Consider the following 24038-nt stretch of genomic DNA (forward strand, 5'->3'; position numbering starts at 1 on the left):
ATTCCAGATCTTTCTGGTACTGTTTTAGAAAAAAATAAATACCCCACTGAATCTATTCTCATTATGAACTTGTACTTTCTGAGGAAGATGAGCTTGAAAAAAATCCTCATGTGAAAGTAAACAGAGGAAGATGAGAGGGCAGCCTGGCTGTCACTGGAAGTTGATAAAGGATAGCCCAGAGATGTAATATCCATTTGGACTGGGACAAGTTCCATCCTAATGACCGTGTTGCTCTCATATTGCTAACCCTTATGTAATTAGGAGAGGCCTCAGTGTCAAAGTCAGATTGATTCGAGAAGGAGCAGTGCTCCTGTTCCCCTTTTGTCTTGTTCTGGAAGCCAGGCTTTGTAGCGGTTTGGCCAGAGGTTCAGAACTTCAGTCTCTGCGAATGACCCTGACTGTCATGCTAGCTCTGAGAAAATCAGGGGAAAGCGTAGCTCTCAGCAGCGTGGATTGTCTGGGACTCCTTTAATGAGTAGGGCACTGCGCTAAATTGCTGCTCTCGTTTTTAGGATTTATCTTGTGAATAGTTCATGATAAAAATAGGTAATTTTGTTTGTAGAAAACTTGTATTTTAAAATGTTTTATGATGTCTACTCAGCTAATTGATTTGCTCTTTTTGTCTCGCTGTTCTTATGTTTCCATTTTCTCATCATCCTCCTTCTGACTTATTTACACAGTGAAAAGGATTTGGTGAAACAGGCAAAAACCCTAAATAGTGCAGCAAACAAACTGATCCAGAAGCATCATTAGACATTTTTATGTCTGGTCACCTCACAGCTCTGACATCAGAACTCATTTATGAGGGGAGAACTTGAGAATTGCTAAAAGCAACTGTTAAAATGTTAATTGTCACCTAAAGTTGATTTGGAATTTGCTGAATTTTTAAAATCAGTGAGTTTTTCTTCAGAGATTTAGAGTCGGGTATAAAAATCCCTAACTTTGCCATTTAAACTGTGTTAAAGTACCAATGAGTTGGCCAATAAACACACCAGAAAAGCATAAGGAGTGGGAGATATGTGGCTCTGTACATCCTGGTGATGCATACGGTATACAGCAGCACAAGTCTTCAGTGTTTATGGATGCTAGGTGCATTGGTCAAGCCACTCTCAGATTGGCCAGCTCTGGAAAGTCAACTAGTTTTCTGTGTTACCCATTTTGTGAAGTAGATGAAAAAAAATGCATCCCTGGAAGTTGTTGAAAGTAGTCGTGTACGTACCCCAAGCCGTTACCCATTCACTTCTGTTTTGTGGGTTCAGCCCCGCGTCCGAGACAAACGGGCGCGACTCGATAGCTCATCACCATGAGGACCAGCCCTCTTGTAACCGAGACTGCTTGCAACGACCTTGCCTTAGTGACTTGGTGGGAGGGTGGGGACTTACCCTTATTCCTTTAAACTTCATGTGTCCAGAATTAGTAGCTAGGTGTCTTAGAGTAACATGATAGAGTGGTAAGTTCAGTGGAAACCTCCTTATCTTTGCATTGCCTTCTACCTCTGCCATGATTCCCTCTAGACATACGTTGCGGTTCTTCCTGACTGAAGGAAGCTGAGGAGAGGTGTGTTGGTAGGTGTCTCCTCTTCCTGGAAAGGGAAGTTACACGTTTTACAAAAAATGATCTGATCTTTATACACTAGGGTTTAAGAGAAACAAAACCAAACAAAAAACAGAAGAAGAAAGGAACAAAATGTGCAGCGGTGGGGAGTGGAAACGGTAATTTGGTACTTGACCATTCCTTGTCTGAGTAGTTAGTGGTTTAAAAGGAAGAGTTGCCTTTTACTGTTACACTTTTTTCATTTGCTTCTGAGTTTCTGTTGATCGATACAAATGGAATTTGCTAATGAAAGAACAGCTAAAGCTTGGGAACAGCTCTCGATAAGAATAATAATTGCCATTTTAACACCCCAGTGCAAAACTTCAACTGTAGCTTGGACTATTATAAACTGATATCCCCTTCCCTGTGGCCACAGAAGTTCACCGTGCTGGCCTGTCGCAGGCTTTAGGTTATAAGTGCTCCTAGAGAGATATTTTTTTTTCTTTCGAGAAGATGACCTTTGGGGGTTTTCTGTGTTGAGTAAGTGGGTTTTTTTGCTCTGGTGAGATGCCTGTAAAAATTCTTTGGGGCCAGTTCTCGCTTTGTCCTGCGGGATAGTGCCCCTTGGGGCAGCAGGTGGCAAATGTGGCTGAAATGCAGCTGGGGAAAGAACAGCTACTGATTCTAACCAGGCACATTTAAAAATTTGTGAGGCTCAGCCTAGTTCCCCTGTACACAAGCGTGTACCACCGCTTCACTTGTTTAACGGACTCCCGCACCCAAGCAGACTCAGAGAGCCATTTCAAATCTCTACGCAGCGGCCAAGTCGCATGCTTGAGAGTATAAACTTAACCTTCGGTAACCTTTTACTAGAAAGTCATTTTAACTACCTGGAGATAAATAGAATAATAATAAAAAGGTGGACGCTTTCATCAAGGTATCCAAATAGCTAGTTAGAACAGTTAACTCCCCTGCCCCTCCCCAGGTTTCTTCTGTAGAAACAGGGGGTTGGGCTGGTTTTGTTTGCTGTCACAGCAGTGCTAACATAAGACAGAATTAAGGATCTGGCCGTTTCTGATGTCAGGCCCGAAGTGGAAATGCTTTGGTGCACTGATGCCTGGGCGCTTGAGCCAATGCGTCAATCCGTGGAAGAGACCAGGAAAATGCACTAATTCTTACTATAGTAGTTAACCTATGTTGCAAGTTCCAGTTACATGTGTAAAGCTGAAATGTAACGTACATTAAAATCAAATTTGACTTAAAATTCTGTGTACTTGAGGTTTGCTTTGAATCTGGATAAAAGTGATGTTTTATGTTTTTCATCTAATGGCTGTAAACCGTAGTAATAGAATAAAAACTATTGAAAATCAGAGCTTCTGCCTGGTTCACCTACATCTTGCTTTTCTTTAAAATATTTTCCCCCTTTCCATTGTTTTTACATTCCTTTTGTTTTGGCTTTACCTTTTCACTGGGTTTTTTATTTGTTGGTTAAACTCGGTCTTCCTCCCCACCATGGCTTTTGTTTTTTATCACAAGTTCATGTGGCTCAAATCCAGATTGCGACAGGCAGAGAAGGACCGTCAGTTGGCTCAGCAGGACAACCGGCTCTTCAAGCAGGAGTTTGGGGACAAAATCAACAGCCTCCAGCTAGAAGTGGAAGAGCTCTCCAGGCAGCGGTGAAGAGATCCTTTTCTAATCTCATTTCTGGGCTGTTCTTACTGTTTCTAGTAGAGAAGGCAGGCCAGGGCGATGGCAAAAGGAAGGAGGGGTTGGAGTCAGAGAGGCAACTGGCATGCTGGGCGCCAGGCAGGCATAAGCTCTGGGGTGGCGAAATGCTTTGTGAGGTGGAAAATCTTTTGACATGCGTGCCTTTAAAGTTACAGCTTGAAAAACTGAATGGGGAAGAAAATGCAAAAGAACAACGGGGTCAGCAGAAACCACCAGCAAAAGTATAAATCCTAGGTGGTGGTGGAATATCAGAAGCAGGTTGCAGAATATCTCTTGGGTGGAAATGAAATGTCAGGATATTTTTCTGAACATGGGAATGTCCGTGGGGGCTTTCTGTGCTGTGGTTAGATTTGTAGGGCATCTGCCAGTAGCCATCTCATTTGAAAACAGGCAGGGCTAGAGACTGGGGGGGACAAGGGTCACCCCAAGCTGCAAAACCTCTTTGGGACACTGGGTAGATGCTCAGTCTGCACTGAGGTTGCGTTGCAGGTTAGCCTGCGGGGAATGGCAGCTGGATGCGTGCTTTGGTGCACAGTCAGGTCTCTGAGGACAACGTAGATCTCTCCAAGGTCTAGCGGTGCGTCAGGCTTTCCGCTGTAATACCATAATCTGGAATCTAAAACTAACACTAACAGCGAGTGATTTACTGCTCATCGATGGGGATGCAGGAGCTCAGTCTTTGCCTAGAGCTAATGCTGAAGCATCTGGAACAAGGGCAGCAATCCTGGTTGTGGGTCTTGAGAAACAACGCTGTGATTTTTTTATTATTTTTTTTTTTCCCAGTTGAAACTGGTCTGTTTTGCTGGGAGGCAACCAAAGCGTTGGAAACCACATGTAGAGAACCTGGCGAGAACTATCATGTTTTTCCTTGCAGTGTCATCAGTTTACCAGTATCAGGAAAACAGAGAAATCCTCTTTTATCTTAAAATAGAAGAGCGTCTCTCCTTCTGCAGCCATGATGCATCTTTACTTTGTTGTAAGGTCACTGTGTGGAGGCATTGCTGGATGCTTTTTTTTTTTTTGGCCCCTTCGTGGCACAGCTTTTTATTTCCTTTTTCGAGAAGTTACAGAAGCTACCCAGAAAACCAGCAAGTGGCTTTTATCAGAAATTCATGTGAGGTCATGGGTGAGCTCAGCAGTGTTCTTGGGTATAAAGGGGGAACGAACGCGTCTTCTCCACACATGCACCTCGCACAGAGTCAGTTTAACTTAGTGTAGCTACCTGGAGAGGACATTTGCAAATCAGTCTATTTTCGCATCAGTTGGACTTCTTCTGATTCCTTCCTCGCCCAAGCTAAATAAAGATGACAGCATGAAAAGGATTGAGCCTCTTTACTGGGAGGCTGTGCTGCTTTATTTAACTGAGTTTCTAAAGCAGTAAGTTAGTGGATGGTGGCTAGTCTTGCTTGAATTACATTCCTTTTAAGAGAAAATAGGGCTTTTTGTGTCTGTGGTGGTGTTGGTTTTAAAACAAGTTATAAACAAGAATTCCCTAGGTCGCTTAGTTCTTAAATGTCAACACAGGCAAGTATTCATTCCTGGATCTGACTCTCCACCAGCTTTACTCACTTCAGTTACGCTATGTAATTAATGAGGCTGCAGTCGTAATGAGTTATTTAAAATGCTGTTGGAGCGGTAGGGAGACTAACAAGGGTAATAATGGATAATTTGGTTTTAATAGCAATAAGGATTTAGATGTTTTATAGTACAAGTCTACAGTGCAATCTTTTATAGTACAAGTATCTACTTTTACCAGTAGGTACTCAGTTTCCTAGGCTTTGATGTTGGCGCAGGGATTGTTCCTTTTCTTGTAATGATTTCAGAAAACGGCATTTCTAGCACCTAGTCCCTGATGGTCCTTGTGCTCCAAGAGCTTCACAGCTGTTGTGCAGAGGCAGGCAGCACTCGTGGAGGCGCTGAGCTTTCTCGTGGCCCAGAGTAAAGGCTCTGCCAGTCTCAGCTAGATTTAGAGTCGTGCTTCTCGTCAGCCTGCTTCAGGCTGCATCAGGGACCTTAGATGTGCTCGTTCATCTGTCCTTGACCCGCTGATTAGTTTTCCTCCCGAATACAAATGTGCTGCGCTCAGCCGTGTCTTTGTTCCCTCCGGCTGGTTGTACCGCAGCACACACTGCAGGGGACTGACACACAAGCCTGGGCTGCGGTACCGGTGCGGATCAGCAGCCCGACGGCCTAGCGGTCTTGAAAGAGCATGCGTCATCCCTTCGTGGCAGGTTAGGCTAGACCAGGGAGTTGATGGCAGGCCGTAAAACAGCGTGTGCATCCTGTGTTCAGCCTGCTGGGCTCGCCTCTCCTATTCAAGCCCGCGTACTGACCTGCTCATACACTGTGGCTCAAGCAACATCAGTAGCAGAGCAGGCTGCAGAGTACTCCCGGTGAGGAGCCCTCAGCCTGAGCCCTCGCTTGCACCACGAGGACCAAGCCCCGCTTTCAGGTGAGGTGTCAGAAGCATTGCCACAGCTCTCGGGGAGGAACAGCCATCCACCCTGTGGGGATGGCTTTGGGAAAGGGTCTAGGCTTTGGTTTCAGAGCCTGTCCCACAGCTGATGTGTTAAAGAATGCCTTTCTGAGCAGGGTGCTGATCAACAGCTCTGTAACAGATGAATAACTGAGTATTTTTAAGGACTTTCAGACATAGCCAACACGTTTATTTCCCACAAAATTGTGCTAGAACTAGATGAAGAACTTGTAGCTTTTCCATTCTGCCATATTATGGTTTAACACACTGCAAGACAACTTTTTGTCCCAAGAGTCAGTTTTCAGCTCTTGAGTTGGGGTTCAGTTGCTTTAGTGTAAAGAGAGGGTTAAATAGTTCATTAGCTGTCGATGCCATGTGTTACAAAACCAAAGCCTATATCCCAGTTCCATCTCGATATTCTAGGAGCCATCTTGAACTAGAACTGAAGCGGGAAAGAGACAGATGGTCACACAGTCACCAACGCAGCCAAGACAACAAAAAAGGCACAAAGAATTGGCTAAGACAGGTAATAGGACTTCTATTCTTGGCTTGTCTTTGAAGTATAGTTTCATTTTGCTTGTTTGCTTTTCCTGAGCTTTATTAGGCAATAAAATCTATATTGTTAACATGCCACAGCCAAAGGAGCTTTGAAACACTTTTTTAAACACACTAAATAGGCAGCTTATTGAGTGAGCCTCACAAAATACTGCAGGCATTGCACTTCATCCCGGAACACTGGTTTCCTCTTACAGGCTGGGTACCTGACAAAATCTTGACAGTGATTGCAGTTTTCCTTCACTAGTTAAATAAAACCACGTGTAATACAGCAGAGATGCTGTACGTGTTACATTTTATGAAAAGCCAGCTTGCTTGGTTTTTTTTTCTGCATCATAATAAGGGAAATTCTGCTGAAAGAGGTAAGTAGTAGAACCTGAAGAGAAATTTCTCTCTTGAGGGCATCACAAATATCTTTTGGTGGTGTTCTAGTGCTGCATATTAGAGAATTCAATGTTTTTTAAAGCAAAGCACGGTGTTCATCTTGAGAATAAAACTCATAGCCCCCAAGTGAAACTCCCTTTTTAGCAGTACATTTGCCTTTGAAAGTGAAAACCTGCTCTGCAGCTTTTTCTGTAAAGTGAAACAGGCTCTTTTGCTGGGAATTGGCAGTAAAACAGTTGTTTTGGAGAGCAAAACTTGCAAGTAGGAGAACTGTGAAGTAGCAGAGGTTGTTTCAGCGATTCTGACATGTGCTGCTGTGCTTGGGAGTTGCCTTCACTGGGATGCCCAGGGCTGCTTGAACAATTCAGTTTTCTCTCTTCTTTTTTTTTTTCTTTTCTTAAACCAATATTACCCATGATATCCGTGAAGTCATTTACGCATCATAAGTCGTTTATCAAAAAGTCATGTTTGCTTGTGGCAGAAGAGCTATAACAGAGTAGAAGGAATTGGGGAAGTGCAATGCAGTTAGCCTTTAAAAATAAAGGGAATGCCCAAACCGGCTAATCTGATCGTTAAGCTGGTTAGCCCTCTCGAAGGCAGAATAGCTGTTTTTCATCGCTGCTTAGCTTGGCTTTGAGACCAGGTTACTGCGTGGGGTTATCCTCCTTTACTCTGTAGGTGAGCGCTGTGCCACGAGTAGGGTGCTCCCACAAGGAGCACATGGGCAAAATGTGCAAAAAAAAAAAAAAAAAAAAAAAGCGGCTTCAGAATGGACTTCTCATCTGCCACAAAACCTGTAGGTGACGCTTGATCCAGTGGCGGTTTGGAGAAATGGAAGAGATCCACTGAGGCTGTAGTCACAACTTAAGAGCAGTGCTTGCGTGGGTGATTCTGCCAGCACTTACCACTTGCAGTTGGGAGGCTGGGTTTTGACAGTTGCGTTACGTGCGTGGCGCAGGCTGTGACCGAGGTCTTGGCTGGGGAGGAGGGGAGGATTGATTTCCTTTCCTGCCTGAGAGGATTTATCTCGCTGATCAGTCTTTAAAAAGCCTATTCAGCCCATCTACCTTTTCAAACCCTGCTGTTAAAACAGTGGTGACTGTGAAGTTTCTTCAGCCTCTTAGTAAAAGGGGAGGTCGTTGGGCGCATTTAAGAGTCCCTCTCTAAAATGTGAAGTCAATTTTTTGTTCGCAGCAAAAGGGAAGCATGTAGAGCTGTTCCTAGGGCAGATTGGTGTGTGTATGCTGTCACATGTCCCAATACACCGCTGTGCCAAGGAGGGGCAGATCAGCATGCACCAAATAGCCACGTAAAGCCTCCCTTTGCAGTGGCAGGGGTGAAACTGGAGGCTTTATGTAGGTCAGCTGATGGATAAATGTTTCCTTTTGACAGGATGGGAAGCTCAGAATCCAGGAAGAAAATGCTAAACTGAAACAGCCACTAAGAGAGGAGAACAGTGTCCTGCCACACAAGTACGGAAGAAAAGAAATCATGTTTTTGCCTTCTTTTTTTCTAAGTCCTGCTTCCCTTGTCTAACACCTGCTGCTGCTGGGAGGTTTCCATAGCACAACTTCCCTTTCTAAGAAAGATTTTCAATCTCCTGCCCTTCATTGAGGTCTCCCTGCTGCTTTTTCGTGTGTCTCGAAGAAGGAGGTTCCACTGCTTGTCACCAGCGTCTCTGGATCTGAAAAGCTCTGTCTCTCTCCCATTTCCCTTTGAATTTATTTCTGTATAAATCTGCTGTTCACTGATTTTTCTCACTTAATGAACCTTCATAAACCAATTGCTGCAGAGATCTGGACCTTTGGTACTCGTGTCTGAAGAAGATACCTTTGTTGGTGAGGGAAAGGAGAAGGGTTGGTGGATCCATGGCATTTGTAGCTGATGAACAATGGCTTCTAGGCAAGAACAGAAGCTGTTGGGGAAAGAAAACTTTCAGGAAGATGGTTGTATAAAAATGTAGTTCAGGGAGCATGTTTCTAAGCTGAATATTACAGAGGAGGATTCTTCTTGCAGGGTTGTTTAGTATTTGGAAGCTAAGTTTCAGATCTGGTTTTACATGTGAAAAGGTGCTTTAAAATGTCACGGGAAACAGCTCTGTAATGAGGACTTTGGTTGGAGACCATTTGAAGTATTCTGAACGTCAATGAAAAAACACCATGCTCTGACACAGTGCACTGAATGCCAAGTTAATCAGAAAAGTATTGCCTTAAAAATAGCATAGACTCAATTCAAATCTGTTTTATCAGATATTAAAAAACTTCCAGGCCTTTTTACCCCCTTTCACCTTGAGTGTTTAAGCAATATGAGCGTCAGGCTGCTGATTTATCTGGAAAGCCTCAAAATGTGTTACCGCGGCCTGTTTGCGGGATCAGTTGTAGGGGATCAGCTGTTCTGCAGTAATAAGTTCAAAGCCAGTTTTAAACTGCATTTGTACCATCTAAGCAGCCTTTTCAATGTTCATGCTCCCTTTCCTCTGCTCTTCTGAAGGCATCTTGCAAGTTTTTCTCCTGTTCCCCTGGGCCAGGAGCGCTGTACGTCTGCAGCACCAGTCACACGGTGCCTGTTGGCTTCGCTGCTTGACAGAGCCTCTGCACGCCTCGCCTCTTGTGCAGGCAGGCTTGGAGCGTGGTTTTGAAGAGGCAAGCCCAAAAATCTGTCTGGGTAGGGTTTTAAAAACAGGATGAAGGAATTTTTTGATAGTCCAGATCTTTTTCTTAAATGATGTGGTGACTGAAGCACCAGCTCCAAGTGACGGTGTCCTTCTCTTGTAGGTTACTGAGCAGCACGCAGGAGGAGCAGGTGAGTGATTCTTTCTTTTGCGTTGAAATACTGAAGGGCAGGGGGTATGGAGGGAGCTCCTGGGTTGCTGCAGCATATTCCCTGCCCACATATCCTGATGTTTGTCCTTCGGGTTTTGCCTTGGTGAGGATTTGGCTGTAGAATCAGTAGCTGCAATCATTCCCTAATGGGGAAACCGCTGCTTATCTGATTAGAAAGGCTTTTCGTTGGCAGCGCTGCACCTCCGTGAGTTCATTTTGCCTCTTCAGCACAACCGTGTTGGGTTTTTAAACTAATATTATCCCCTTTTACTGTTCCTTTGCCCTGTGCTTTTCCTGGGTTGGTGGTCTGGAAAGAACAATGAAAGCATGATGTAATTTGCTGTCTGTGAAAACGGCGGTGTTTAACCTCCTTGGTCTGGGCTACACTTTTGCCAGTTGCTCTGTAGGCTGGAGGGAGGGGGGTGTTTTGGTCCGTTGCTTTGGTGTTTTCATGTATCTCAAATTGACCCAAATCCAGCCTTTCTCCCTTGAGTGCCTGGCAAAGCCGGGACAGACCCCTGGCTGTGAAGGGGATGCTGCAACACTCGCTTTGTGCGCTGTCTACTGAGAATTTCTGCATCCGCCAGCTCTTCTTCACAGTGAAAAAGATGTTTAGTTCCCGCGTTGTTGCTGGGACGGCAGCCTTGATCTCAGCCTGAAAATTGAGCTGCGTGGTCCTTCGTTCAGGCAGCCGTGCCGTGCTTCCCTGTCTGCCCTGCACCGTAGCCAGTGCAACAACTGCAGATCATCCTGCAAGTGCACGGTGGTTCTGCGTGGCTGCGGGGTGTGCTGTGAATAGAGAGGGGTTTAAAAACACAAGGACATGAAATCTTTCGCCCTTTTGTAAGAATGCGGATTAGCTGCAGAGCTCTAATGGAGGTGCTGTGTAAAGCAGAATGCCTTGGTTTTTACTTGGGGTTTAGGAACAGCTGTCAGGACCTGAAAATGCCGAGATCTGCCAGCTCTGCCAGGAAGAAAGCAGCCGGAGCAAAAAAAAGGTAACTCTGAGGACTTGTATCGCCATCTGTCATCTGATGAATGTGCGTTTCCTCTGATTTTCATTTTCAAATAGCACAGATTTCCTATGGGTGACTTGGGACAATGACAGTGGTCACTCAAGGGTCCCCCGCTCTCCCCTGTGTTCAGCAGTTTGGTTTTCCTTCCTCTTAGTGGCTTCTTCCCTTTTTAGCTAAGTGGGTTTTTTTCTGGAGTCGATCAGAAGTGAGACTAGGAGGTGTTAGTGTTTGTTGTTTCTCCACTTGAGCCACCTTACCTTTTTCTTTTATTTTTTTTGTGGCTAAGCCCTTCTGGCTTTCCTCACTGCTTTACAGTCTGAATCTAGAGGGATTACAAGAGTTATCAGCAAGGGTGCTCAGCGGGAGTGCTGCCTTTATCCAGGTGCTCTCCTCCACCGGCGCTGAGGAGCAGTTTGCAAGGAGGCAAGCCAGGGTGCTGACAGAGCTGCTGTCAGTGCAGCCCGTGTCCTGGTCACACTGCTGCAAGTAGTTTGGGGGGTGGCGCTGGAAGGCAGCGCTGGATTGTGTTTGCAGTTCTGCCTGGCACGGACGCAGCTCTGGCCTCGTGGTTTTTGCCAGGGTGAAGAGCTGCTCCCAGGCCAGCCTGCTCTGCAGCACCTGCGCAGACGGCGTTCCTTGATGTGGTCGGAAGCCAGCCCTCTCCTCCCTGGCGCTGCAGTGCCGTGATGCTTAGAGCAGTCAGTGAGGGGGGGGCCCTGATTGCTCCCCCACCCCCCCAGTCACACCGTGAACCTCTCCTGTTACACACGTGGGAACTGTAGGATTTTTAATCTTTCCTATTCCCTTGTGTTTATCTTGAGAAAACGCATTGAGTTCAAAGCAAACGCTAACAGCTTGATGTCAGACTTCGATACATTTCCAAATGCACGTGCAAATGTAAATACGCGTATCAGACAAGATTTATTCTGGTGTATTTATATGACTGTAAAATATACAGCACCTCTTGTGACTAAGTGCTCTAGTAGACCTCATCAATTAAAACTTGAATGGTTTGCTGTTGGTAACTCTGACCTGCTTTACCATGAGCCTTCACCTACTCTGATTGGGCCTAAGGAGCTTTGCTGCAAACTGGTCCTGAGCACAGGAGCGAACGCAGGGGCTGCGGAGGGCACAGGGTGGAGTTTTGGCATGTTTCTCTCTAGCTCAGCAGAGGATTTGGGTTGACTGAATGTTAATGAGAGAAAACACAGGATGTTAGCGAGAGAAAACGTTAAGTTTCTGCGTGTTGCTTGTGTCTTGAACATCTCTGTCCTCTTTCTGCATTACAGAATATCTGCAAGAACTGCGGTGGCACCTTCTGTGAAGCCTGTTCAGTGAATGAGCTGCCCCTCCCGTCTAGCATTAACCCCGAGCGCGTCTGCAATCCCTGTCACAAGCGGCTCATCCAGCAGTATTCCAGCAGTCCCTTGTAGGGGACAGGCTGCAGAGAGACGTGACAAAACACGATGACGTTGGTTTCTGGGGTTGTTCAGGGGGAATGTGAAGACGCGACGCTCACCTGCATTCTTTGGAGGGCGGAGGGGAAGCAGCTTCGTGGCGTTCACCGTCTCTTGTGACTAAACAACAGCCTGAGCCTTCCCTGTCCAGCAACCTGCCTGCTCCCAGACCTCAGCCAGTGCTGGGGAGAACCGCCTGGGGAATGTCATGTGGAGCAGCCCCAGGGTGCGCCCGAGCAGCCTCAGGGCGCAGCGAGAGCAGAGAGCCCCTGCCCCCCAAAAGAGAGCTCTGTGTGTGTGTGTGTGTGTGCACCTGTGTCTGTGCCTGCGAGTCGGGCAATGCTCGTGTTCAGGCGTGTGCTGTGGAAGTGCTGCTGCTAAGCCAAGGCTCACTGAACGCAGAAGAGGAGCGGGTTTGATCCTCATGTCTGGCTGCACTTGGAATTTCGCCTTTCCCGTTGCCTTTGACAATCTGGCTCAACTGTGCTCCATCAGTGCCAGGGGTAAGGAGGCCAGGTAAGATGCCCATAAACACTTTCTAGCTTCATTTCTTTGGCACAGCCCTCTGGCCAAGGGCTTGCCATGCAAATCAGTATGGAAAAATCATACAAAGCTGTGAAAGTTCTCCTTCTGTATTTTAGGGGGTGGGGGGTGTAGGTGTTTTTGAGGTGTGCATGATGCGAGAACTAGGACCTGCACTGATCTGGCACGGAAGTGCCTTATGGCATCTCTGACCTTCCTCTCGGAGACCCTCACTGTGACTTCATGATTACACAAGGGTGGCCAGAGCCGAGGGTGCAGCTGTACCTTCTGCTCTTGGTGCGGCACCTGGAAGGATTGGATCCCCAAGTATTTAGATACCCAGTTGTCATCATGACACCAAAGGTTTAGAGCCACTTTGATCTGCCTCTTCCCCCGTGTGCATGTGAAAAAGTCATAAAACAGGTGTTTCACTTTTATTAGCTCAGAATGAAGGGGAGATGAAATCGGAGTGTTTCTCACCTGGTAGAAATTCTAATTTGAAACACAGTTTAAAGAGGTTTCGGACTTTGTGCTACATCATTCTTTGTTGCTATTACCTCAAGGAATTTTATGTCGCTCCAAAAAGCGGTGGTGGTTCCTCACGAAGCACCTAGCATGTCAAAGTTGTGTTTGGTCCGTCTTATACTGGAAGCCTACTTCAGTCTTGAAGACCACAGAATGTTCTGTAGCCCATAGAAAACAGATGTATTTACATGTGACAAATGCATTTGGTTTTGTACAGATTTGATTAGGGGTTAGTGGTTTCATGCCCCGGAGGGGTTTTTCTGTTCGTTAGACTGTCTGGAACCGCATTAAAAAGCGTGTCAGAGCTGAGCTTATTTACGTGGTTGGTGCTAGTTTGTACCAGGAATTATTTTTCTAGTTCCCTGTAGGCATTGGTGTGTTCAGCCACCCAAGTTCTCCAACTCCCCTTGGTACCCTTCAGAGCCAGAGCACTTCGCAGGGGGAGCAACTTTAAGTAGTTTTTCTGTGGTTTGTTTGTTGGGTTTTTTCCCCCTTGTGGTAGTGACATTTCCTTGCTGCTATCCCTTAAAGTAGATTAGTGGCTGTAAACAGTGTTGAAGTACAAGCCTAGAATTCAAGTGTGGGCACACTGCTTTGACGGGGTGAGACACCAGAGATGAACAGAGAAGACACAGAATTTAGTGGAAATCTTTTTGTGTACGTACTGTACACAGCTACGGGATTTCAGGTTCCTCCATCCAAGCCCAGCGTGACTCATGCGCCAAGGAGCAAGTGAGACCCAAGCAACTTCCATGTTAGAGGAGTAAACTGGAAACCGGGCCCTTACTGGAAAGGATTTTAACACTGGCACACCCAGCATTTTGCAGCTCTGAAGCGACAGCTTGTGACCTGTATCCAGCTTCCAGCTGTCCCAGCAGGAACAGCTGCTGCTCTGCTTGCTCCGAGTGAGGGCTGGGACTGTTGCTGGTGTGCAGAGCAGGACGGCTCTCAGCAGCTCCTCTGAAATCATGTGAGATTGTCACAAATGAGCAGGGAACTGGCAGAAAACCCTTCAGAATACAGGTCTGGCGACTACAGTGGCATCTGGCAAGGTCAGAGTGAGACTGCGCTCGCTGCCAGCTGTGTCGGTGCTCGCCTCTTTCCTGGCATCTCAGACTCCAGCAAGTATCTCTGCCTCCAAGTACTGGATGTTTTACGCTTGTAATGCTGCAATGTTCAAGGCACATTTGTTCAGGTACCACTCGTAATGCTGGAGCGTAGGCTGACACCTGAATGTTTGGACTAGGGGGAGTGGAGGGCTGTTTTTCTGCTGTTAATTTTGTTCCACACAATAATAAAAACTTGAACATCTGTATCCCATGTCTATCCCGAGTGGTCTGTTCATCCCTGAGGGAGAGAAGCGCGGCAGGAGTGATGAGCTGTTGGCTACACTACACAGCCCCTCTGCTGACTTCTGCATATGACGACCTTAAATCACTCTAGTTTTGTTAATTGCAAAGACTGTTTTTTTAATTAATGATCTGTACATAGTTATGCAGCTGGAGGCTAGAACTGCTCCCTCCTGCAGCGTCTGCCATTCCTCCTTTACCGCTGCTTCTACTTTTGCAACAACCTTTCCACAGTATGTCAATGCAATTTATTACATGCTTTTACACAACACTGAACTAGGTTTTATACAGGTTATCCTTGTTACTGAGCAGCGGCGGTTGTACTTGATCTTTATGCTTGTACCCACGGAATGTGTTTGCTTTGGCCTAGAAAAGAGGAAAAAGACAAATGACTACCTCACTGCAGCCTACTGCTTTCCTTTCTTCCCTGCATTTTATTCCAAATTATTGTCTCCCATAATAAAACAGCAGAATTTGGCCATACTAAAAGACCTCAGAAAAAAAGGTAAGATGATACAAACAGCTACAAGATGTTTTCATGGGGGGCTGCAGGATGTGTGCACGGCGTGGGGGGTGGTTAATTCCACCGGGGCCAGTGACTGTGGGTGGCCATCCCCGCACGAGGCGGCAGGGAGGCTGGGTGGGCTGTGGGGCACTGGGGGTGCCTGTCCTCCCTGCGGCACCTGTGGGGACCAGGCCCCTGCGGGAGCGGCAACCATCACCCCGCAACACTCCCAAGGGAATTCATGGAAGCATAACAAGTTGGTCTGGGCCTTCTATAAAGGTCACAGGAAATGTCTTCCAGGTACAAACATTCTGCCCCACAGTGCAGACCTGGGAAACCATCCTGCAGCAGGGAGGGCTGGCTGGTGTTTTCAGATGCTGTTTCAGCAGCAACACCAGCCCTGCCACACTGTGCCCGCCTCTGCAGCAGGGCCACCTCCCTCCTGCCTACACCCACGTTTTTCTCTTGTAAACTGCCAGGAGAGAGAAGACAGTTTCTGTGCAACAAAAAAAGAAAAAACTGTCCCACTATAGGACAGCTGCCCCCCCACCCCAAGGTTAGCGCCATGAAAAACATGGTTTCCAATGTTTGCATTGAAAACAGGCTGCCTACTGTGCTTAGGTACCCTACCGGGCCACTTCTGAAAGGGGATGAATTAAAAAAGGGAGAAACAACTCCAACAATGTTACTTGTCAAACTCCATTGCCTGTAACTGTAAGTAACATTCCCCCTGCCCCCAGCCTAAAGACCAATTGCTGTTAATCCACAGCTCTGGGAAATGCTTAGCCACATTTCCTCTTCTGTGCCAGGGAATACAACCTCATCAGACCTTTAATCAATCACACTTAGCAGAGTTTTAAAGGAAGAAAGGAAAGCAAAAAAGAAAGCTGTCACGCACACTGCAGCAGGCCTCAGCTGTGAAAGAGCAAGCTACAGCGTAGCTGGGCAGCATCGGAGCACAGCAGAACCTCTGCCAGCTGGGGCTGTAACCTCGGCATGGAGCCGCTGCCCCATCACCACAGGCCTTGCTACCCTGTGGAATCTGGATTTGCAGGCTGGAGGGTCCGGGCTCGATGCCTGACCTCAGGTTAGCTGTGGTGATCCCCTTCAGTCACTCTTAATTTTAGCCTTTAAGGTCGCTGAAATCCAAAGTGTCAGACATAGTAAGCCTGAGGCACACGCTACTAAAATAGGAACAAGATCAACAAAGTAATAAAGACGCACTTACCAAATCTGAGCTCGTGCCACTGTCACTAGCAGTCTTCCTTTGCCTCTGGATGTTTATTCAGGAATAATTCAATGGCACTGCACTCTGGGGAACAATTTGAGAGAGGTAGTCTATGTTTAGTGATCTGTATGTGTTCCATTTTCTTTTTTTCTTCTTTTTATTTTCTTTTTCTTTTTTGCAAAGCCAATGTCACCTTATAGGGTAATTTGGAAATCTATGTTTAATGTGATCCTTTCGCACAGAGCGTTAACAGTAGCTTGACATGCTGTGCCAAAGCACCTGAGGATCTGCGGTTTTACTTACGCAGCTGTGACCCCTCCCTAGCCATGGCAGCAGCTGCATCCTCATGGCTCTCAAAATGCACATCTGCTTTTCCTGTGGCATCTCCACTGGAGTTGTATTCAACCATGATCCTCGTGGGCTTCAGTGGAGCAAAGAACTGAAAAGGAGGAAAACAAGAGAGTTTGGCAAGAAACAACCAACACGACAGTAACGCACCCTATTAACCAAGAAACTTGTTTTTACTCATAAAGCCTGTCCAACTATGGGGGAGTCAGAGCTCTTGAGTAGCAGAAGGTCCCCCTTCTCTGCCTGGGTGAAGTGAGGCCCACCCAAGTCACCTGTCCCACTGTGCGCAGCCTCCCACCCTGTGTAAGCCCCTGGTAATTCCTGACAGGAACAGAAATCCTCACACAGTACATGTGTTCTGTACATATCAAAGTCATCAAATGCAGGTACATTTGTTCTGTGATGCTCTATGCTATTAAAATGAAGTAAAATTTTATTTAAAAGATTCTGAAACACATTTTTGTACATTCAGCTGTGAAATCTAGCCAGGCTTATAAATGGCTGCACAATTTGAAGCAACAGATACTAAGACAGCCCAGCAAGCTTTAACTGATTCTTATTTACAGCAGCAACTATATCACTGCTGTGCCCAGGAGGCCACAGCTACCCAGGGCAGCCTGCAGCCCACAGCAAGCTCAAGTTTCTCAAGCACCAAGGACTAGCACAGACACAGATAAATTAAACATTGGAAGTCACTTAATCTGTAACAATTAACCAAGGGTTTGAATTGGTAATGACAGCCAGATTTCATTCACGGTTTTACTGTTACTCACGTTCACTATGTCCTGGGCACTAGCTTGGGTAGGAAAGCCCCTCATGTGGACAAAGTGCAGCGGTGATGAGATATTCCCAGCTTCTGCAACATGCCCAGAGCTTTCCGTTCCTTCCCTGCACATTTCTGTGGAATACAGGAAAAAACATCATTAATGCTTGCAATTATCACCTCCCCCATGTGAAAGCCGTAGACACGCGGGGTCATGCTCACAGCAGACAATCAGGGTAAAATGAAGGGGCCTTAAAGAACATGCCTGACAGGGAGGGACTCACTATTTTCTTTTTCAGCATCAGATCTTCCCATGTCGCTCAATCCTCTTTCTTCAGAAATGGACTCATGTTCTTTTACTCTGGGGTAGGTCACCGTCTGCCTGTCGTAAGGCACATGCCTCTGCATTTGATGCTTTCTACTGACATACACTTCTATGTATCTAGAATTCAAAGGAAAAGATTACATGGCACATCTTGCACCTCCACAAAGAACTCAAGGGTTTGAGACGGTACCTTGAGGACATTCTCCTGTCTCTGGTCTGCTCAGGTACTGGGTGGGTGGGGTGTGAGAGCCATGGTTCAGCAAGCCATGGTTCTGAAGAATGAATTCATTTAACTGCATGCTTATGCTTACGGAAGGCGTTTTCAACTTGCACTGACAAACCCACATATTGGGAGACAGATTACCAGTCTGCTCTGGCCAACATCTTTAGTTTACAGCCTTATACAAAGTTCTTGCAGAAATAATACCAATCACCCACAAGCCAAAATTCTGGTTTGTCACAGAAATACAGGTGTCCTTCCCCTAACAAATGATTCCTCTCCTTTGGAGCAGCGCTGTATGTAAGGCTGTTTTCCCCTCACTGCACATCTGCAGCTTGCACTTTCCAATTTCTACAAACCCCAAATTTAAAAAAACTAACCAAAAACCACACACCCAAGCCCAAAACAGATTACTGAAACAGCCAGACCTAGAAGATGCACAGGGACATATTAAATACTTCGGTGCAGCTGTAAGATTTTATGTACGGCTATGAAAGTGATGGGATAAAACGTAACAGGGGCATGTGTGAAAGTCGAGGGCGTAATACACCGATATTTAATGCAACATTAAGGGGCTCTAGCAAGATCCCATTTACAGCACAGAAAGAAAAAAACTACCACAAACCCTTATTTACAGGTTTAGTCAAAGCATAAAATTATGCTGCCTTGTTTCTTGCTACCTGCCCCAGAGCACCTTAACTCAGAGCTGTCTGTGCTCATCTTTCAGAGCTCGCAGCAGTACCAGCCGGGCCTCGCACAAATTTAACTAGCAATGTTAAATCAGGCCATTTCCACAGCACTGAAGGAGTAACGGGATGAAGAGAATATGGGCATCCAAGTGAGGAGGCTTTCCTCCCTTCCTGAAGAGAGCAGCCAGAGTAAGGAAAGTAACGCCACGAACAGGCTGAGAGCTTACAGCTCAGCCCCCGTGAGCCCCAGCTCAGTACTGTGCACAGCTTAAGGCCATTTGTGGAAAAACTGACAGCCCAGGAAGAGTGCATGAGAGCAAGGTGACAGCAGTTTTGGAAACCACTCCATTTCTTGGCTAATCACACAGAACCAGGTGTATAAACTTGGGCAGGTGAGTCAGATCAGCTGTTGTTGCATCATGAGAAAGGAAAAATTAATGGCAGGCTGAGAATTAATCTCTACTGGAGGGCAGGGAAGTATGTTAGTTAATTCAATTACTGGGCACACCTACAGAGCTGCTGTTTTCTTTTAATATTGGCCGGGAAGGGGGGAACAACAAGCCCAAGGAACTGCGGACCAGGAACAGGAAAAAAAGAACAACAAAAAAATGAAGTATGTATGGGAGAACTGATGAGGTCTGGAGAAGTCTTTTGTTATCAGATTTCTGGAAGAGACCTTGGTGGATTATTAAGGAAAAATGAAAAAGCTCAACAGGGTAAAATCAATAGTTTGTTTTCTTTTTTCCCTGACTGTAGCTCTGAGGTTTTTAGAAGATGTGATGCTTAGGGGTATGGTTTAGTGGTGGACTTGGCAGCATTTATGTTAATGACTGGACTCTTATCACCCTAAAGGTCTTCTCCAACCTAAATGATTCTGTGATTCTGGGGAGAAAGTGGTTACGTTTCTGCTTGAGAAAAGAGAGGCTCTTGTGAGAGTGGCACAGGGCTCTGTGCTCTAGAAGAAAATTTAGCAACATGGATTCCTGAGGGAAGAGGACAGCCCAGGTGGATGTGGTCACCAAAGACAAAGGTGATTGTACGGTGTCGGCCAGCAGTCAATGTGGGGAACAGATTCAAGCCAGAAGTGAGTGTCAGCTGTGCTGTGTGCAGGGTAATCTCCAAGTGGAGACACCGACTCTGCCTGGCCCTGGGCAGAAGGGAAGGGTGAGGGTTGCCAAAACTGCAGAAAAGCACCAAGAAACATGGGGGAAACTTGGTTGGGTCAATGTCTGTGGGAGGTGCAGGATCTCCATGCACCTGTGATTGGGCAGGCAGTGTCTATCTAGTGTTCCCTGCCCCAAATGCTATCACTCCCTTTTTGTTAGGATAACACTGGCTTTCAGGATTACTTAAAAAGAACTGAGACTTTTTCTGAGAGGCTCCAAATTCCCCCAAGTTGTGATCGCCGAAGGCATCTCTGCAGCGCACAGCAGCCTGCAAAAGGCTTCCTTTTCTTTTCTCCAGTTCTGCCAGGGTTCTAAAGAAAACATCACCCGAAGACCTAACACCTGGGTTACACAGTATTTCAGAGGGCGCTGCTAAAAAAATGTTTTAAGGTGCAGCATGACAGTCTGACCCCAGTATGAGAAAGACTTAGCTATGATTTCCACTGAAATTTGAATCTGAAGTCTTGAGTTCTAGGTTTTAAGGGTAAAAAGGCAGAAGCTTCCTTAATAATAATGCAAGTACGGTATAGCCCAAGATCAGCTGATTCACCTGGTCAGAAGCAAGCTGTAAGTCACACACCACACTTTGTACTACATTCCTCTAACCTCCTGAGCCCCTGTGAAGTACATACCTACTTCCCATATATTCCCTGTGTCGTAACAGGGCTTTAGCTGCCATTTCAGGAGTGGCGAACTGCACAAAAGCTTCTCCTGATTTTCTTTCTCCCCGGTAGACGAAAGCTATGTCAGTTATCTTTAAACCTATGGAAGGGTGGGGAGAAAAAGGCATTCATGTTGTCAGGAACTTGCACTATAGCTCAGAGACATCTTTTTTCCTTACTCTTCTGATTTTTGACAACTGGGCAGTTAAATAGTTCTGAAACAACTGCTCATGCTGGCCTACAAATCTTTTTTGTTTTAAACTTCAATTGATTTGCTTTGTTTCAGTTAGTTTTCAACAGAAGGCTTAACTGCCCATAATGAATTGACTTGAGGCTTCTAGTAACTATAAAAATAATAAGTGAATCCATGTTCTAGACAACAAGGAGATCCACAGCACAAATGTTCTTGAAATTTTTGCATGTTATTACAGTAGTTTTTCCCACCTGTTTAAAACCAAGGTCAAATTCACTGAACTTCAGCTTTTGTGCTGTATCCTATCTTCTCGGGGAGCCTGTAATCTGGTTAATAGCTGTATCTGACATGATATAAAGTGCACACTGTGCTGGGCTACTACATTTTTTTTTTTTGCATGCCTCTTTGCACCTTGTTACTTTCTCAAAGGGTCTCCCCAGGCTCCTGAAAACATGGAAATACTCCACAAGCTGCTCTAGTCATTTAATTGTGATAATTCTGCTACTAGATGCCTTCAAACATACTGAACTACTGGTTATCAATTGAAAAATCTGCTATCAGTGGCCTTGTCTTTTGGCACAATGGTGGTTATTATGAGCCTCAGCGCTGCAGGGCTCTGTGTGCAGGCCTACCTGGTGTGGAAGAAGTTGCAGGGAAGAACTGGTTTTGGTTTCATCTACAACATAAAACTTTACCTAAGGAAACATCAATTTATTTTGCAAAACCTAGGTGGTTTCTTTCTTAATGAATGCACGCAGGAACCACCCGATTACTCTAGCACTGAGTATGGGAGGTAAGTGTGCACACCCCCACTGTGCAACACCTGCTCAGCTGAGAACTGGCGCAATTAACTTTCACAACCATGAACAAGCCAGTGATAAACAAAAAAAATCTGCTTTTAATACTTTTAAGTAGCATATGTAATCTGTCATGATTATACAGCTGAGAATACCCATGCTGCATTCACTTGTACTGTAACTATTGTACAGGCATTTTTGCCTCTCTTAACTCCACCAAATCATGCACTGGTAGCAATCCAATTGCAGATAATGGGATCTAGGTTTCTCTCTGTCCTGGTTTTGGCTGGGATAGTTCATTTTCTTCTTGGAAAGACTACTCTATTTCCTTCTGCTAGCCCCCTAGAAAAGTGCTGCAAGTACCGATCCTAGGTTAGACCTGCAGAAAGTCAAAGGTGCAAGAAAACACTGCAGGCAAAGGCTTGTTCAGAAAGCCTCAGATACTTCTGCCTACAGGGGGACAGCAACTCCTTATACTGTTTAAGGTGTTCAAGGCTCAATGTGCTTTTGGTTTTCTTGCTTGAAGGACAACAGCCTATCTAAGCATCAATATGGAGAAATAACTCTCGTAACTGAAGAGCACAGACTAGGTTGAGTTACCTGCAAAAAAATCTGCAATATCGTCCTCAGTGGAGCTGAAGGGAAGGCCTCTGAGCAGTACAACTCCATCATTTATGGCTTGTGACTCATCCCGCAGACTTTGTAGCAAGCCCTCTACATCACTATCATGTACTTCAAAGACTGCAAGGAACACAGGCACAAAACTTATTTTCCCTCATGGTACTTGGAAGGCGGCACTCTGCAGGCATTCTTCAATGGCAGCTCCCTTCCCTCCCTCCCCCCATAGTATTTCTTCACCCACCCCAAACTCTTATGGTCATGTAATGACACCCCTCATGGTGTAAGCCACTTAGCTTTTCCTGTCCAGCCTAGGAAAATTTGGCTTTATGGTGCCTTGTTGGCCAATTTAATTTGCTGCTCTGTTCCACACCCTGAATCTCTGTGCTGCCCCCATCACACCAGCCCGCTTTATTATTCAAGCGGGTTTTATTCACTTTTGAGTTTTCTTCCAAAGGACTTCTGCTGTTTCAAACCCACCTTTCACATAGCGCGGGCCCATATACCTCAGGTGCTTTTCCAAGGCTCTCTGGACATCTGCTTTTGACTCCAGCTCAATTAAGGCATCTCCCCTGCGTCTCCCATCCCTGTTTAAGAGGAAGTGTATGCCGTTCTCACCATTTCGAATCCTACAGCCTAGAAATCAAGGAACACACAATACAGAAACATACGCAACTACATCAAACATGGGAGTCCTCTGAATGCAGATGAAACCTGAATATTCTGCATAGAGTGATTCCCCCTCAGCACTGCAAAACACTTCTTGAAACAAAGGACTGGAAATTCCTATTTCTACCCTTAATACTAATACATGATGCTTAACACACAATGCTTATTGCAGACAAGAAACCGATCATCCCTTACCTTCCGCAGCTGTATAAATGGATAATATATATTGTCATATTGTTGGTAAACTTACTTGTTTCTGAGTTATCTCCAATCAAGAACAAATACTACAGCCTTTCAGTCTTTACAGCTATACTCTGCCTGCTCTATGTTCCTTTCCCCTAGGACTTCAAACTGATGTAATTTAGTTTAGCAGGTTATTAAACCATTCAAAAACTTGGATCTGACCTCTGGAAGAATGCAGCGTGATATTACAGTATGGAGGGGTCAGCCTTGCAAAGGTATGCACAGGCCTACTAATTAGGATCAGAAAGTGACACTGAAGTTTAAACTAGTGAACCACTCCAGTTTGTTTAAAAGAGGGGGGCTGGAGATAAAGCCAGCCATAATGGTCTTTAAATGAGCTACTATGAACTGGATTGCCTTTTCTGTGGAGATGCTCACTAACAAGGGAAAGACTTGTTCAGCTGAATATAAAAAGCCATAAGGATGAGTTTCTAGTCATTGTCCAGCAGTCTGGAAGTTATCATTCGGTTTATATGTGGAAACGGTGAATAAACCTCATCTTTCTCTAGTTAACCATCTTTTAAGTTTGGTTCTGTTAACTAATCATTCACTACTGGGTTCAATAACACCACCCCGAACAGTTAACACAGAAAATTAACTCCCATACTATCAAAAAAGGTAAGCACGTCTTCTTCAGTGCAGGAGAAAGGGAATCCTTGTGCCCTGATGAGATAGACGCTGTCATTATCTTCCTTGGGTGACTCTGGCTCTCCGTCGGAGAGGTGACCTTCACGGGACGGTGAATCTGTAACCTGTCATTAAAAAGAAACAGGGACAAACCCCCCCGTGAGCACGCGGAGGCGCAGCACTGCGGGCAGGGTCCCGGGGCTGGCGCACGGCGGGCAGGGCAAGGGCAGGGCCCCGCCGCCCCGCTGACAGACCCCGGCCCAGCGAGGCGAGGGGGGCTGTCCCCACGGCGGCGGGGGCCGCGCAGCGATGGCGCCCCCCGGCTCGGTCCCGGCCAGCGGGGTTCCCTCGGCGTCCCCCGGCCGCGCGCCGCCGCCATTTTAGGCCGCGTCCCCGCAGGCCCCTACCTGGCTGTAGCTGCGGACGGCGGCGCAGAGCGGGGCGGGAGCCCGCGGCGCGCCCAGCCCCGGCCCGGGGGCGGCGGCGGTGAGCAGGCGGCGGGCGGCCGGCAGGCGCGGGCAGGGCGGCCGGCGGCCGAGCAGCAGCAGGGCGGGCAGCCCGCGGCGCGCCGCGGCGGCGGCCATGGGCGACGGACGGGGGCTCCGCCTCCCTTCACAG

At 46.4% G+C, this 24038-nt stretch overlaps 2 protein-coding genes across 12 annotated transcripts in view; one reads left to right on the forward strand and one right to left on the reverse strand.

The window, feature by feature from the left end:
* The window catches only part of RUFY3 (RUN and FYVE domain containing 3), a 57850-nt gene extending 43517 nt beyond the window's left edge, over positions 1-14333 (forward strand). For 6 of the 11 annotated variants that reach the window (XM_055797566.1, XM_055797567.1, XM_027795059.2 and 3 more), the window contains 6 exons: positions 3090-3209; positions 6161-6263; positions 8069-8148; positions 9451-9478; positions 10422-10496; positions 11804-14333. In XM_055797566.1, the coding sequence (XP_055653541.1) occupies positions 3090-3209; positions 6161-6263; positions 8069-8148; positions 9451-9478; positions 10422-10496; positions 11804-11947 (550 nt within the window). In that variant the 3' untranslated portion in view covers positions 11948-14333. Of the gene's footprint in view, positions 1-680; positions 2904-3069; positions 3210-6160; positions 6266-8068; positions 8149-9450; positions 9479-10421; positions 10497-11803 lie in introns of those variants that run through there. The other 5 variants (XM_027795066.2, XM_013303895.3, XR_008746102.1 and 2 more) reach the window with 4 other exon arrangements.
* Positions 14334-14592: 259 nt separating this feature from the next.
* GRSF1 (G-rich RNA sequence binding factor 1) lies at positions 14593-24019 on the reverse strand. Its single transcript, XM_055797570.1, has 10 exons — positions 23828-24019; positions 23401-23545; positions 22362-22517; positions 21864-22004; positions 20244-20373; positions 17496-17653; positions 17222-17346; positions 16404-16539; positions 16101-16184; positions 14593-14733 (listed from the first exon to the last, which is right to left on the reverse strand). Exons 1-9 carry the CDS (start codon positions 24002-24004, stop codon positions 16126-16128), a joined length of 1227 nt encoding a protein of 408 aa, XP_055653545.1. The 5' UTR covers positions 24005-24019; the 3' UTR covers positions 14593-14733; positions 16101-16125.
* Positions 24020-24038: the final 19 nt, after the last annotated feature.

The sequence above is a fragment of the Falco peregrinus genome, chromosome 2 (assembly GCF_023634155.1).
Source record: "Falco peregrinus isolate bFalPer1 chromosome 2, bFalPer1.pri, whole genome shotgun sequence".
In the NCBI taxonomy this organism is placed as follows: Eukaryota; Metazoa; Chordata; class Aves; order Falconiformes; family Falconidae; genus Falco; species Falco peregrinus.

Bases quoted from the DNA above. Each gene is read 5' to 3' on its own strand.
- GRSF1 (XM_055797570.1), bottom strand. From the start codon at position 24,004: ATGGCCGCCGCCGCGGCGCGCCGCGGGCTGCCCGCCCTGCTGCTGCTC. The intron at 22,518-23,400 runs GTATGGGAGTTA...CTTGATTTCTAG, and splicing joins CGTGCTTACCTTTTTTGATA to GCTGTAGGATTCGAAATGGT. The intron at 17,654-20,243 runs GTATGTACTTCA...TTTGAATTCTAG, and splicing joins AGGGAATATATGGGAAGTAG to ATACATAGAAGTGTATGTCA.